Here is a 16,552-nt window from a genome sequence, read left to right as displayed (position 1 = left end):
TTACAACCTCCCCCGTATAAGAGTAACGAGGCGCTGGGGTGGGGAAAAAATGCAATTGAGGGCACACCTCGCGGTGGGAGGGTGCTAATTAAACAACGCTCCTTTTCCCAACTTCCTCGGTTTTCTATTCAGCCATATATTTGTGTAAGAAAATTCATATTGAGACAGGCCCTGAGGTGACGCAGTCGCTAATAGATTTTTCAACATCGAGCAATGACAAGGGATGAAAAAACGTGTGTTCAAGAGGCTTGAAAGAACGGGGACAAGGCAAGAGGGAAGGCACTCGCCGTTTACCCTTCCTGCTACTTTTATAGTCACGCCATCCAACGGCGACGTTTTTCATCCTCTAAGATCGTGTTTCAACCCTTACTGAGCTGTCAGTAATAGTCGCTCTCTCTCTCTCTCTCTCTCTCTCTATTTCGCCCTTTTTTTTACTTTTTCCCCAAGCCAAAATATCTGACCGCAGTATTTAATGGGTTTTTCCTCGGGCACGTGAAAATTCCATCTGCCCGTTTCTCGATCGCAGGGGGATGAGACAAAAATTGATCCGAACGACGCGCTTAAATTTTATGTAGCAAGTAAAGGCCATCGATTGATAAATATTCGCGGATGTTAGAGTCGGACAAATCGAGGAAAATGGACACGGCGTTCCGGTCAATTTAAACCACGAATATTCCCCGGATGAAAGTATTCGCCCCTCCCGATTTCACCCCCGTTGAAATTCAACACGTTTTAGTATTCCTTTGCGTAAAAAACACACGTCCAGAGATATAATCGGGACTCGGCGAGCGTTGATAGACACGGACCGTGCGAGTGTTTACGAGTGTTTATCGTATCATCCCTCGACGCGGGCGATAATTTTCTAGGGGCAGTTTGTTCGTATCCCCCGCGTTTTTTCGCTTTTACCTTGTTTCTGTTTCCCCGTTCACCCGGTTTTTAACGATCACACGGGCGTATAATATCGCGAGAGAAATTCACTCGTTTGGGGGCTGCGAACGGGCGGGGGAGGGAGGCACAGCCGAGCGAGAGCGCGAAAATTGATCGTAATCTGGACGTAGTTGTTCACTCGACCATCAACTGTTTTCCTCGCGCTCGTTTTGGAGCAAGTGTCGACGCGATATCGCATGAACCAATAAAAGAAGTTTCGGATCTCTCTCGCCCATGGAAACGGAGAATGAAGAAAAACAGAGAAACGAAATGACAAAAAAACGAACGCACACAATAACAGAAATGGTAGAAATGTCAGTGACGACCAGTCGTATGCCACATTCACGTTAACTCCGAGAAAGACAGAGCTTGCGAACAAAAAAAATGAAAACAGCAATAACGGAGAAAAAAATGGCGGAAGGTAACGCCGACGAGGGGGCGGGGGCGGTGCCGAACGATCGAACATTTCCACCCTGCTGCTCTCTCGTACCAGTCACTCTCCCCCCCGCCCCGTCTCTTCCTCTCTTTTTCCGTTTCTTCTCGTCGGAAAATGGGTTCACAGGGAGCTGGTTTTCACACACGTGACGATAACGGTGAAACACGCTTGGGGAAATGGGCTAAAGGTGTGTTCGCACAAGCTCGTCAATAAATAACGTAAAAATGGTAACCCGCCCTGTATTTTAGCCCCTCGAAGCCCCCCTGCACACCGGCATCCCCAATTCATTCTCTATCCTTGATTCAATATGTCCCAACCTACCTCGCGCGTCTCCTGCCTTGTTTCAAATCGTGGCTCGATGGATTCGAGCAAAAAATTCAACGTTCAATATCCACGGGGGTGGAGACCTGGAAGGGGGAAACGGGCCGCTCCGGGGATGAAAAGCACGACCGACAAAATCCGGAAAGTCTATCGACCCCCTGAAACTACACCCCGCGAGAGAACTCAACCGAGTTCTGGTTTCAACGAAACGTCAAAAATTTGACATTCCTATTAATTTTCGAATTCGTTTCGCCCACCCCGTGTTCCCAGAGGGGGCATTTCTTTGCCCTCGGGCAAGGGTTTCAAACACTTTTTCACTTTTCACCCCTCGCTTCTAGTCACTGCTCGCCCCCCAAGCGAGGTGTACACGTCTTTCATCCTTTTTTCAATATTTCTCTCGTCCAGGTGCCGCAGAGCTTTCCACAAACATATCAATAAAAATCGTGAAGCAATACTTTTGTGAATCTGTTTGAACCGATGGATAACACGAGATTAATCTTCTTTTCAGCTCGGTTTGACCCACGCGGATATCAATATTCATGGCTCCTTTTTCAACGAGCTGCTCATCACTCATTTCTCGATCAAAGTCGTTTCTCTTTTTCCCTTTATATTCACTGAAAAATCTAAAAGCTTTTTCCTTTTCTATTTTCGTTGTGGGATTTCTCCCCAGAGTTTTTTTCCTTGTGTTCGGAATATAACTGAGAGATTTTAAGGGGTCCCCGTGACCCCCAAATGTCTCGAGGCCTCGGCGAAGAAGCCATTTAAACAATGAACAATCGATAAACGACAAAAATACGTTAACGAATTCTGAACTCTTTGGGATTACAGAATGGCCGGGCGAGTAGTGAAAGCAGCGAGGACGGAGCTGGCAGCAGCGCAAGCACCTCGAGGGGAGCCGGAAGCGGTTTTGGTCTTGGGGGCACGATCGGTTGTGCCGGTGGTTGGCGCAGCGTTTTCGGGGCGGTTTCCGCACGGGAATTAAGGCTCTACGAATGTGCACCATGGAGTCCAGAGGCGTGGGCATCGCCCAGCATAACTTGTCCTCTAATCGCGACGAGGTTAGTAGAACTATTTTCGTCATCTTTGTTCCAATTCATTCAGATTTTCCAACAGCCTGACAGGCTAATTCGCAGAAAAATTGAAAATCTTTCATACTTTTTTCAAAAATACAAATCTCTAAATCATTTTTTGCTTCAAGGAAGATCACGCGAATCTAATGGAAATCGAAAATTCCTACTTTAAGAGTTGAATTTTGGAAACATCCTAAAAATATACACCGCGCCCATTCCCGGAATTATTATAAGACCTACGGTCTAGTTGTCGAGAAAACAATTGGCGAAAATCACATTTTTTAAGGGTTATACACAGGCTCTTATGGCAGACATACTTCCTGTCCGACCATTTGCATTTAATGGAATAGGATCCTCCCAACCTTCGAATGTTTTTAGAGATCAATGATGCGATACAACGACATAAACAGTGGAAGGTTTGACAACACCATGAGCCAGCTGGTTTAAGGTGTACGTTCCTTTCACGAACCCGAACTCTCTGCAAAAAATTGATTTTAATTAACAGTAAAATACAAGTGCATGCGAATAGTTTGGCAAAATTTCAGGTCAGGCTATCGAACATTTAATGAAGAATAAAAATTTCAAAAATCATAAAATTTAGCTTACGGAGATTCCATCATCACCAAATTTATACACCGAATATCTCTAAATTCCTGATACAAACTGTCTCCCGGATAGAAATAAATGTGAGGAATTCATAGCGAGGATAAAAATAAAGGGTTACCGAATGTTTAAAAGAGATATTAACGATAGAAGTTGGAAAAACGGCAGAAGCAGAAGCTTTTCCCATACAAGAGCGACTTCTCAGAGGTTAGGAATCACTCCAAATTTCGAGTGCCCCATACTTATGCGCCCAAAAAATACGGCCTTGCGAAAGGAATACCTTAAAGTACAGATATGCATACACATATAAATAGAAAATGGTTGTTGTCCCATTCCGCTGACGATTTTACTACGAAAGTATTTTAACTGGTGTCGCATTATATTAAAAATGTATCAATCTCAAAAAATAAGTGACCCATAATATTAATAATTGCGAGAATAAATTTTACTCGTTTCTTCGATCATCAAAAGAGTGCAAAATTTCCGTTGTTTTTTTTTTTTTGACTCACAAGTATCAAATCACTTGATCTTTCTTAATTTCTTCGAAAACATCTTTCGTTTAAGATTTCACCGAAAAAGGTGTAACTCATTGTTATTTTTATAAAAAAACTTAAAATTCTTTCTTTTAATCTTTTCACCATATTCGTTCTCGCAATTCAGTCAGAATAAATGTCTATAATGCTAGCTAATTTGCGTTAATACCCAGGCACATATTAGTGCGAAAGAGAATGAGGATGGAGGGGCGAGGAGGAGAGGGGTTGGGGGAGAAATAAAGAGAGAAGCGAGAGCTGTTGAACAGGTGCAATGTCGTTTCCGCATTACCCTCGTCTCAGCGTTATCGCGACACACGTAAAACGTGTTTCGCACACGCGACAGATTCGTGTCCGGGTGGTATGGCCGTCGGATTACCAATGAGGCACACACAGATCGTGGGATAGAACAAGCTCCGCGCGGGGACTTTCGTCTCCGTCTTTCGCTCCCCGGTGTCCGTGATGCTGCGCGTGTCTTTTTCATTTTCCCCCGCGTGAGAGGAGATTTGTTCTGATGTAGGAACGGACTTCCATGTGATTCGCTGCCGGTCCCCTTATTCCCGTCGGGGTGCGCGGCTACGTCGGATTAAGGCAGTTAGCAATGTTCGTTAGACCACCATTTTAATTAAGACTATTATATCCGGCGTCAGTCGCATTGGACTGCAGAGAACCGCGAGAAAGAGGGTGGCAGGAGGGGAGGGGAGGGGATGAATTTCATCCCCTTAACCACCCCTTGGTCGTCCTGGAGTCGGAACCCTCTTGTATTTTCATTATAAAATGCTTTTTTCCCCCTCTCATTTTTTTTTCACCTTTCCACCCCCTTGGCCATCACGGGATTCCAGCCCTTTTTGACTCCTCCGCACGACCGACCAGCCCCTCGTATTTTTCACCCCATTCACCTCTTCCTCGTTCTTTTCCCTTCCCTCTTTCCCCTGCCTTTCATTATCGCCCGAACTTTCTGCCTTTCCACCCCTTTTTTTACTCCCACATCTTCCCCCTCCCCCCTTTCTTTTCTCCCTATTCGCGCGACTACTAGACGTTTATATGAAGTCTCGGCCTCGGTAGTTATACGTGCACCCCACCGAGCCTCTAATCCCACAACGTGCATGTTCCCTCCTCGAGCTTTCCCTTGCTTCGCTCTCTCGTCTCGTTCAGCCAAACTACCCCTTCGCTCCACCAACCCTCGCGATCCTGTTCACCAAAAGGACCTGTGCCATACGTGCACCAAAAGCTCTCCAAGGGAAACTAGCCCAGTCGTACCAGTATTTACCCGCCCCCCCCCCCCCCCCCCCCAACTACCCCCCCAACCCTTGTACGTACACCTTTTTGTCACCGCCTGCGTACACGTCAGTTTTACTCTCTCCGTACACGTGTATCGGGCTCCGTTCTACTCCCTGCAACGCTTGTAGCGTGTTACGTCAAAACGACTAGTAGTACGTTACCGGCGGTGTGCAATGATAAAGCGCCTACTCGTTGGCACAGCTTATGAAAATTGTTGGAAGCTTCTCCTACCCCCACCTCTTCCCCTTCTTCTCCTCTCAGCGTCTCACTCGCCTTTCCCATGTACGCGCTCTCCGGGTATGCTCAACCTCGAGTCTAACCACGCTTGCTGTTCTTCATTGAGGTTTTTTCTTTTTCACTAATTTCGGCCTCTCTTGCCTCTCGGATCGTTTTTTCAAGAGGTCTCCAATTTTCTGTTTCTCCCCTCTCGGCTCTCTGATTTTTTAGTTGGCCTCTTCATCGCCTTTCGCAGTATTTTTTAATGTGCAATTCTCTTGTTCGTTTTGTCAACTCTCACAGTTTTTTGTTTCATCATCGTTGTTTGACTTCTCGAGCGACTTTCCTTCCTTCGGCACAATGTTTTTTGGGCTTTATTCCATTTCTCTTTAATTCGAGGGGTCTTTAGCCCGCTTTTTCGTCCCCAATTTCGATCCTTTTCGCTTTCATATTTTCATTCATCTTCTTTGATCGTTGATAACTTTTTTCAGTTATTCCTTTCTCCTCTCGTTTCCAATTTTTCTATCCCCCCGTTCTACCGCGCCAGCCTCCTGCTCCCCACGTCCCTCTCAATCACGAGCCTCGCAACGTCCCTCCAATTTTAGCGAACTCATTATTTTTTCGCTTTATTTCGAGTCTCCACGCTTTTTTCGATACTTGCAATCTTCACCGTCCCCTCCCCCCCCCCCCCTTTTTTTATCATCGGTAACAATGTGTATGAAAAAAAATAATGCAATAAGCAAAAAATCCATTAATAAAAAGAGCCTACAAAGGATGAGGATTGCTTGTCTCGATACGCCCAATGATTAATCGAGCAAATCTCATGATAATTAACGATCCTTCGATGGGGAAGGGGCCGGAATTCTCGTTAAAGTTAACGAGCGTAACCTCGCCGGAATTTGGGGGTTCTCTAATCGTCGATCAACGAGTTACGGGGGCTGAAATAAGGGACTTTGAAACTCTGGATAAGTGACAGTCGCGCCTGTGGCTTCCAAGTATATTCATAACGGAAATCGTCCGTTAGGAAATTCATAAAATCATCGGATCGTTTCTGGGCCACTATAATCGTCAAAAAAATGAAATAAAATTGTAGCAACGGTGCAACAATGACGAAAGTAATCAGAAGGCGGAATTGAAAAACCTGAAGTCATAATATTTAACATAATAACGGAACCAATGAATTTTCCGCATCGCGCTCGTACTACTCGAACTCAGGTCGCGTCTCAGGACCCTTTTCCTACTGCCACGTTACCGGAGAAACAGCCTTTGCTCCCCGGCGATTTTCGGTTAATTAATAGCATGTGATTAATCATCTGGGAAACGAAGAGAGGAGGGGGGACGAGGAGAGAGAAACTGCTGTGAAATTGCTGCGTTGTGGGGGGACGAAGAGAGGCCGAGAACGTTGGTTATCAACCCTCGTCAAACGAACCTCTCCGAGCAACTCTCTCCGAGAGGTTGTACGTGATCTGCAAATACGAACAAGATTATACATCCATTTGTACGCGAGTGGAGCTCCGCGTTGTGCATTTTTTCTGTCCATTTTCCTGTTCATTTGACTGTTCCAGCTTCAAGTTTGCCATTTTCAAGATCGATTTGAGCACTGCGTTCGCTAAAACTTTCAAATATTTTGTCGTTATTGGTGAGTGAAAAATTGGATATTTTAAATGCAATTTGTCTCGAAGAATTTCTGAATTTTCATATCTAAGCCCTCGATCATTATTGCTGGATATTTAATCGGTTGATCTGCGAATTTTCTTCTAGAACAAATGATTTCGGGGGAAAAAATATTTTAACGATACGAAAAATAAAAAGAGGAGTCGTCAGCAGCATTTTTCCTGCTTCCAAACATTTCGAGCTTCTTCGCGTCCACCTCCTCCTTTTGGCACTTTCAATTTCATCCCCCAAGGACACACACGACGAATCCTATCATTCTCTGCACGAATTATCTTCGACGTATATATTCGTGTATGGCATATAAAGTTTATATACATGAAAGCACGTTCACTCCCATGACGAGTTTCTCGCGAATTTCTCCTTCGATTTCCCTCGTGTACCGAGAAAGCCCTAATAAACTTTGGCTCGCTCTGGCGAGCCTCTCATCTCTCGCTTTCTCTCATTTTCTCTTCATTGTATGTCCAGATACGAATCCGATGAGGCCAGGCTTGAATTTCAACCGGAGGATAAGACCCATTTAATCTTGTATGAATGATTTTTTTATGTGCGCTTTTGTATTTATGCTAATTTAAAAAATGAGAAAAAAAATTAAAAAGCAACTACAAGATCGTAATTTCAAGACATTTCGTCAGTTTTCGAATCATTTTGATGCTCAAAGTTTCGTAAAAAATTGTTTTTATTTGCCATTTTGATTTTTGACTTTTTTATAGTCATCATTAGTGTCAAAAAATTCGTAACTTCAATTGATTAGGTAGAAGCGATAAGAAGCAATAATTTCGAAGGAAGTGGAAGGAAAAAACGTCGCAAAGATTCATCGAGACTAGACCGATAAAAATCCCCGCTGCGAAAAGCATTTTCCATAATTATTCGTCGCCGTTGTTCCGTGGAACGGGATTGGATTTTTTTTCTACATCTCCATTGCTTTCTTCTCCTTCTTTTTCAGTAGTTTCACCGGGGAAAAAGATTAACGACAAATGCTTTATAAAAGATTTTCAATTGCCTCGCGTCCCATTTCCATCTTCCTTGTATTTTCTACCGTCACGAAGAATGAAACACTGAGATATTCTCTCGAAATGTATTAGCTCATGAAAGGCTTTTGTTTACTTTTGCAAGTAAACAAATAACGCTACGAAAGAATCAAAAATAAATGGCACTGTTTTTTTTTTAGTTCTTTTTGTTCTGACAAATCTTGAAGAAATGGACGAAGGTAACGGAGTCGAGAATGAGGAAAAAAATGGAACGAAAGCTCGTCTCCCCGAACGAGAAGACAACGAAGAAATTCAATTTTTTTCATTATTTTTACCACAAATTAGGAAAGGGAAATAAATATAAAGAAGTTAAGAAAACATTGAATTCATTTGTCGTTATGCTTGCTAGACTCAGACGGGGTAGGGGTTGAAGGGGCTTGCAAGTTCGTAGGGACGAGTGTCCCTGACACCGGTGGATGCGGGCGACTCGGTTTAATGGACGGTCCCGAGCCGGACTCGCATGTAGACCAATCAACTGCTGTGACTTTGGTCGAGCAAGCCCCTGCGCGGCTGTATTTGAACCCGGCGAGCACTGACGAGGGATGATTTTGCATGCTCGTATATTTTTAACAGATACAAGCTCGCTAGGCTGTGGGGGGAGAAAACGTTATGAATTGGGTAGCCAGTTAATGTCGTTTCCACGTCAATTTGCCTCGAAAAAAGGGGACGAAATCGGGCGGAAGCGGCCTGAAAAAAACGCGACTGAAAAAAGTACGCTTGTGTCGGGTCAGCCGAAAAATCATCCGTTCGTTTCGAATCGCAGTTACCTCTGAACTTCCTCATGAAAAAAATAACCTGCGAGCTGTTCTCGGGGGAAGAGAACAGCCAGGAAAACCTCGTTATCTCTATTTTCGTTTTTCTTGCCGAAAAATCGAACCAATGACGACCCAGCCTTTATTATTTACAAAAAAAAATGAGGTTAGTGGAAAATCCTTATTGAAAACCTCACCAGTAGTTGGATCACGAAATTTCGAAACAAAAAGTTCTCTTCGATTTTTCTCTCCGATGTACCGTTCCTGAGATATCAATTGATCGAGTGGAGCCAATCCCGCGAGCGCCCTGCGCGGCGAGTGTCGTGGGGAGCGCTTCCCCCACTCCGCGCGCGCTGCTCATTGGTTCTAAACGAATCCTCAAATATCTCACGAACGGTGGGTCGGAGAGAAAATCTTCTCAGGACTTTTCTCTTCAGAATTCATCGATCTACGCTCTCGTTCGACCTCAAACGTGGACTCTGCTCCAGGCGGCGTGCGACTCGTTTTTTTTGCCCTCCTTTTCTCGACATTTCGATTTCCGGTGCTAACATAAACGTTTCTCGAGGTGAGAGCACCCGGCGAAGTCTCGAAGATAAAGGTGTCTCATTTCAAGGCTCGGGAGAGGGAGAAGAAGAAAAAAAAACAAAATAAAAAAGATACGCGCTCGTGGCTCGACCAGACGGAGATGACGGGGATGAGTTGCTGGGTGAGAACCGAGAGAAAAAAGTTCTTTCTTTTTAAACCACCGAGCCCGGAGGCGAAAGAATTGGCTTGCGGTGAAACTGGGCTGCTCTTTTTCGCACTCTCCTCTCCCCCCTCCCCCCTCCCTCGTCCCTCTTTCCCTTTATTCTCTCAACTATCTAACACCACCAAGGGTCCTCCTCCAACCGAGGATAAATATTCTCTCCTTTTGGCTATCGTAATTTATCGAGTCGCTGGCGATGAGAGTAATTTAGGTCCGACTCTACCCTCTACCAGAGACAGTCCGGAAAATCCTCGAAGAAAAGTCCAAGAAAAAGTGATCACCAGTTACTTCGGGCTTTGCTTACTTTTCTCTTGTGTCTGAGTTTCAGAAGGTGCGTGACAAATATAGAAAAAAATAAAAATGAAACTTACGAGATCGCGAAATTAGTTAAATTGTCTGCCAGGTTACAGTGCCTTAAAGGAGTGGAAAAACAACTGATAAAGTCGCCAAATATTTTCTTCGCAGGATCTTAAAATCGTTTCAGACAAACGCATGAGAAAATCGGATTTAACAGTTTGAAGAAAAAGTCTTTAAACTTCCTTGGGATATTCGAGTTAAAATTGACAGTTCGGAAATAAAATTCGTCAGAAAAACTGCAATTTTTCATTCGTTAAATCGTTAGTATCATAAAGATGGGAAAAAATGAAGAAATAAATTGACTTGAAAGGAAATTTTCGAGGGTGCTTGAATCAATGAAAAATTTTGTTGTCTTTCGCGCGGAAATTTACGATTCGATATAGTAATAAAAAATGAGTCATTAAGTAAATCATTAATTCGCGAAAGAAAATTCTCGATACCCGAATGGAACGATATATAGTTTACTTATAATTGGCTTGGCAAGAGAAACCTGGAGATCCAGCTTAAAAGGGCTTTCAACTTTTCATAAAAGGAAATAAAGTGTAAAAAAAATGCAACGTTGAAGAACGAGTACGGAAAATCCAATAAAAAGACGAGAGAAAAAAGAAAAAAACTAGAAAGAAAGAGAAAAGAAAAATCCAAGGAACAGCTTCGAGACGGTATTTCCGGTCGAAATAGCCTGTATCGGTTTGCACTGAGCGAAGAAGCGACACGGCACCAAAGTACGAAATGGCCGACTTAAGGAAGTTTTACTGCGAGACAAACCGGAAGTGATTCGGTTCTGCGCTCCAAGGAAACGCGCTTTTTCTTATTTCTCTCTCTCTTTCTCATTTTATTTTTTTCTGGTTCGACTGCAGAAGAGAAAACTTTCGTTCTCTTCTCCTTCACCCGGATTACCAACGCCTACGAACATCCATTCTCGTTTAACGCCTTTATTTACCGACCAAGACTTTTCCTCCACTTTTTCGACTCCCTTTTCCCTCTCGCGGTGCTCCGATCCTTTTTTTTTCTCGTATCATCAGCTGAAAAATTTCGATTGAGCCGTCGCCTCGTCGCCTGAGATTGCTCGTTGAATAAATTTTCATCATCATTTTGTGGTTTTTTTTTCGATCTAAACGAGACACGAGGACGTGGAAGAAATTCCGGAAAATCGCAAGCTCCGATTCTACGAATCGATAAAAAAAATTGGAGTTTAAAAAAAAGGGAAGAAAGAAAAAGGAAAAAAATTGATAAAATCCCATTATTTCTGTCAACAGACTCGTTTCCTCGCCAACGAGACAAAACGAACAGGCTTCCAGCAGCAGCAGCAGTTCGGTCAACCAGCACGGAGCCACTTTCGCGGTGAGGGTAGGCACGATGGACGGCGTAATTACTCATCATTTAAGGGCGGAAACGAGAAGAGATTTGGCTGCGTGGGCGAGAGCCATCGTTCAAGGTTGTCACATGGCGGCGCATTCTTTGCGAGAGTACACATTGAGTGAGTTGAAAAAAGATTAAATTTCAGTGAAAAATCAATCGATCGATGAACCGACGAAGTTTCATAAAAATAAATTCTCATTCCATAAGAAATAATGTGTTTTTTTTTTTTACATAAAAATAAAAAATGTTCATTCGTTTATTTTATTGCCGATGAATGCCGTGAGAAAAAATTGGGAAAATGAAAAAAGAACAATGGAGATCAAAAAATCGAATTTTTTTTTTCTTTCCGATGCAAATCGCACAGGGTGTCTATGGCAAGGAAGACCTTGCCAGTTGGTCGTGAACCACGAGGAAGGTTTCGTCCTCTACGCGGCAGGAACGCGGGGAGTTGGAACGGGCAATGGAACGAGTCCAGGATCGCCGCCGACGCCACTGTGGAGAAGATCCTTCGACAAATTGAAAATGTCTGCGGACGACGGAGCTCGTTTGCTGTGGCTTGATTTCGGTGGCGAAGACGGAGAAATTGTGAGTCATTGCTGGATGTCGGCAATGAGCATGTTAAAAAAAAAAAAAAACAAATCATTTTTCTTCCACTCGTTTCACAAGTTTTTTTTCGAGCCGAATTCGTAAAATTAATAATTTCCTCAAAAAACAAAACTTTTCAGTAAATATTCGCAAAATTTGACTTTGAACGTACTTTCTGATTATTTTATTGCAGGAGCTCGACCTGGAGAGCTGTCCGAAGCCGATAGTCTTCGTGCTCCACAATTTTCTCTCAGCGAAGATCCATCGCCTCGGTTTGACAGCATAGGGGTACGAGGGGACCTCGTGCGAGGTCCCCGATCTGCCGCCTCACACGACGAGGTCCGTAACCAGTGTGTTTCTCCACTAATAGCAAAAAAGTCCTTAAATCAAGTGAAAACGGAAACTTGGTGAATGAAAAAGGAAAAATGAGATGAGGAAGGAGGACGAGGGGGTTGGAAACGGGGGTCGCGAGGACGGACGCTGCGTTGCCCTGAAGAGCCCCAAAAACCTCGCGACAGTCGAAGAAGGATGAGGAAAAATGATGAAAATATTTATAAATAAATGAAAAGAGCGTGCGACGAAACGAATAATAATAATAAAGAATAATGAATAATAAATATTAACAATAAATATACGAGTGCGCGTGACGAAGAGCCGGAACAAGTGGATTTTTCCGGCCTGCGTAAACCCGAGAGCCAACGACTTAACTTAAGAAAGTAAATGAAGACGAAGAGGGATAAAAAAAAAGGAAGAAAAGATGATTAAATAAATAAATAAGCGATCGGGGAGAGCTGCTAAACAAAAAAAAAATAGAAAAAACGATTGATCGACTCGGAGCCATCCAATAATAAAAAACAGAAAGAAAGAAAAAATCACAAAAACAGAAAAACCTTTTCCCTCCCTCCTTTTGTCCCGCCCCCATCCCCGATACTGAGAGATTCGAATTTTTAATGAACAATTGTTAACGATTACGAGATTGATCGAGGGTAGTGCGTGACAAAACGGAATAACGAATAATATTTCGTAATTTAAAAATGAAATATAATAAAATAATAACGCGATGCGAAACGTATGAATTACGAATTATAAAATGAGATATGAAAAACGAACGAAAAACTATGAATCGTCGATGAAGATCGTGGTTAAAGAAATTTTTAGGAAAAAAGATACCGCTAATAATCAACGCGCCTAAGTAAGTGAGTGATTAATTATACATAAAAAAAACACACACACACACACATAGAATAGTGATTAATGATGAAAAGAGAAGAATTAATTAAGCGTCGTACTGAACGAGAGAGTAAAAGAAAGAGAAAAAAGAGCGAGAGAGAGAGAGAGAGTGAGAAAGAGAAAAAATACGCATAAATATCAATAAATATTGTCATTAACGAATTATTAAGGTAAATAAAAAATGAAAAAAAAAAAACACACACACACACATTTCGCAAATCCGCATTTTCCGAATCTACCTAAGAAAATTCGGAATTGTGAACGAGAATTAGTTCATTTCAGAGAAAATATTAAATAAAAATGAAGATCTAGCAAAAAACGAATACAAAAAACCCGAATAAATAAATGGCTCATTTGTTAAGGTTTAAAGTGCGCTTCTCGTTGAAATATGAACACAGTATTGTCTTGATTTTTATCATTCTTTCATTCTTCTGACACACTATTGTTTCGTTGTTGAAGAAAAAAACAATGATTGAAATTAATGTTAAAGAAAAAAGTGGTAAACGAATGAAAAAAGTGTTGGTCGTAATATTATTATGAATGAATTATTAATTATCGTTAATTATTATTATCGTAGAATTGTTTCGACCTAAATTGTTCGTTTTAAGGATTAATATTGAAGAAATTTTAGTACAATTAACGTTACGATGGAAAAATGAATGTTTAAATATTTTATTTCTCAATTTAAAGATTTATTTTTCAATGCGTCCATGAATAATGGAAGCAACAATACTCTGAACTATCGATTATTATCAATGAACCAGCTTTTTTTATATTTCGATAAAAATAAAGAGAAGAAAAAAACAAGCAAAAACGTAAAATGTAAGACGAAAAATGTCACGTGCAGCGAGATTCAAAGCGCCCTAGTTGTTTTATACGGTTCGTATCCTTGTGCAATTAAAACTATAAGAAAGCGAGAGCGAAATAAAAGTGTGTATCGTGCGGTGAGGAATCATTATAATTTACGAACAAAGAGCGACTCTTTTCGGAGCGACGTTGAAGAAACTGAGGAAACGATAAACGATAAGGATTTTCGGAAGACAACAACGAAACGACGACGACGATGACGACTAAAGTTATTCTGACCGAGAAGAAAATTCGCACCGCATCCTCCGTCGATTTTATCGACGAATTGATCGGAAATGGGCTTTTCATCAATGGCCATTAATCTGAGCTCATTGCATCGAATTTTTTCACCTCGCACCCCACGAAATTCTGAAAAAATGAAAAAATACTGTAAAAACGAAGAGTGAATTTTTCGTGTGTGTGTGTATGCGCGTGTGTAAAAATCTTTGAATGCATGAATGATCGTGAACGAAACAAAGTCCGAGTGAAACTCGAGTGTGACGATTCAAAGTAATGAGCGAATAAGCGAAGGGCAGGCGAGATGATTTCGATTGAACTTTTAAAACTTACGAAACCATACTAACGTTCCACCGATATAGTAGAACACGATTACGATATCGATCGTTTCGAAAGTCGTCCACTGACCCAGAGCCGTACAATAATGACGTTTTTTGCGGTTAAGTAGACATATCAACGAAGTCACCTTATAACAATAATCTATTTCTTGTTTTTGTCTCTCGTTTTATGATCTTCCACCGTGTTTTCAAAGTCAGCAACGATTCGATCGAACGGTTACGTCAATTTCCGTAACTTCTTCGCGAAGCAATTCTAATGTTTTTTTTCCTCTTTTCACGGTCACGATCGAAATTTAAATAATCACTTTGCATATTGGATTGTTTTTTTGAGTTTTCCTCAAACTTTCATTCAGTAATTCATGAAATTTTTGACTCTAATGTTCGCTTTCCAAAATTTCTTCGTGAAAGTATTTGAAAAACCTGTGAAAGGCTGACGAAGAAGAAAAAAAATGAAAATGTTTACCCATTTTTTTGCCCAATTGATCGATCGTTGATGACGAGAATTCACAAACACGTGAACACACTCACACACATATAAAGAAAACTAACACAAAAAACACTGAAACTCATGACACGTGTTGAAAGAGCGTTTATGCGTTGGAGAATAAAATCTCAAGTAACTCAAATTTGTTTCGAAGAGTTTAATTAGCTCGTAAATTATGTATTTTTCTAATGATTTTAGCCTCGTATCAAAAGAGAAAAGGGAGAGAGAGAGAGAGAGAGAGAGAGAGAGAAAGCAAAGAAATAAGAAAGAATGAATAATAAACGGGAGAGAAAATAAGAGGGGAGCGAGCCAGAGGCCTGTGAAGAAAATTTTTATTTCTCTCTGGCAAAGAATGATTCAGCAAAGGAATATAAAAAAAAGAAGAAAAAAAAAGAAACACAGATAATTATTAACGTAACGAAAAGTGTGACCCCAATCCCGGTCCCTTGAATTGTCCTATCGATTTTTTTATTTAGAAAAAAAGAGTCAAACGTCAATGACGAAGAAAAAGAAACTACGATGGTTAATGTATGTATGCGTTACCAAATAAACAGAACGGTTAGAGCATCGACTGGTTGAACATATTCGCTTCGTCTCCTTTCATTTAATAACCCTTAAAACTCTCATTTCTGTGATGTCAAGCCAGCAAATGGGAAAGAGAAGAAAATTGAATTGATCGTGAAACTTGATAAAGGTAAATTGACAGCGAAAATAAAAAGTTGCTCAGAAACGTTGATTTTTCTCGATAAATTCATTTTGAAGAAGGAATTCAAACAAATGTTCAGCTTTCTTCTGGCTCGTTAAAATTTGAGCTTCTTCCAAAGACGTTGACTGTCAGCTGAATCTCGAAGCCACGAGACGAGGTTTGTGCACGTTGGCAAATTTCTTCCCAAAAGCTTTTATTTGTCAATTTTTAGTAGTTTATTCGACGAACTTTCGGAAATCATAATCGAAGAAGCCTCGTTTTCTCGGCCTAATAAATCGTGAATAATTTATGAATGTGAAAAAGCACCCAATCTCGATTCCCCGCAGTCGAACTGCCTTTATTCACGTATGAATAGAAACGAAGAAACAAGCCAATTCGAGTTTCAGCGAAGAAAGTTTCGTGGTGGAAAATTGTTGGGAAGGCGATTCAGGAAAAGTGAAGATATGGATTTTTTCTTCTGTTTTTATCCTTCTTTTTAAGGGGATGGAACGAGGGAGCGAGAGAGAGAGAGAGAGAGGGAAGCCCGAGGGCTCGGGAACTTTGGAACTTTGTCATTTTTATCGGCATGTCGCGATATCGTGGCGTGATTGGTTCGTATACGAAAGTCCTTCTCAGCCCTCTTTCTTCTCTTTTCCTCTTTCGTCTTTTTTTCGGCAGCTTTTCTACGACTTCCAAAAAACGAAGAAGCCTTGTACGGAGATAAAACTCACTTTGCCTACGCTTTTCTGCATTCATACGTTTTTGTTTTTTTATTTTTTTTTCTCTTTATATCTCTTTGTGCACAAGTTTGTACGGAATCGTGTTTCGAAACGAAAAAACTTTTCTGA

General features: G+C 41.5%; 1 protein-coding gene across 8 annotated transcripts in view; it reads left to right on the top strand.

Annotated features, from left to right (window-relative positions):
• The window catches only part of Syn1 (Syntrophin-like 1), a 275,363-nt gene extending 259,760 nt beyond the window's left edge, over positions 1 to 15,603 (top strand). For all 8 annotated transcript variants that reach the window (XM_043432138.1, XM_043432137.1, XM_043432140.1 and 5 more), the window contains 4 exons: positions 2,513 to 2,742; positions 11,197 to 11,417; positions 11,664 to 11,884; positions 12,078 to 15,603. In XM_043432138.1, the coding sequence (XP_043288073.1) occupies positions 2,513 to 2,742; positions 11,197 to 11,417; positions 11,664 to 11,884; positions 12,078 to 12,170 (765 nt within the window). In that variant the 3' untranslated portion in view covers positions 12,171 to 15,603. The remainder of the gene's footprint in view (positions 1 to 2,512; positions 2,743 to 11,196; positions 11,418 to 11,663; positions 11,885 to 12,077) is intronic.
• The last annotated feature ends 949 nt before the right edge of the window (positions 15,604 to 16,552 follow it).

Source organism: Venturia canescens, chromosome 11 (genome assembly GCF_019457755.1).
Source record: "Venturia canescens isolate UGA chromosome 11, ASM1945775v1, whole genome shotgun sequence".
Taxonomy (NCBI): Eukaryota; Metazoa; Arthropoda; class Insecta; order Hymenoptera; family Ichneumonidae; genus Venturia; species Venturia canescens.
This window is presented reverse-complemented; position numbering and strand designations above follow the sequence as displayed.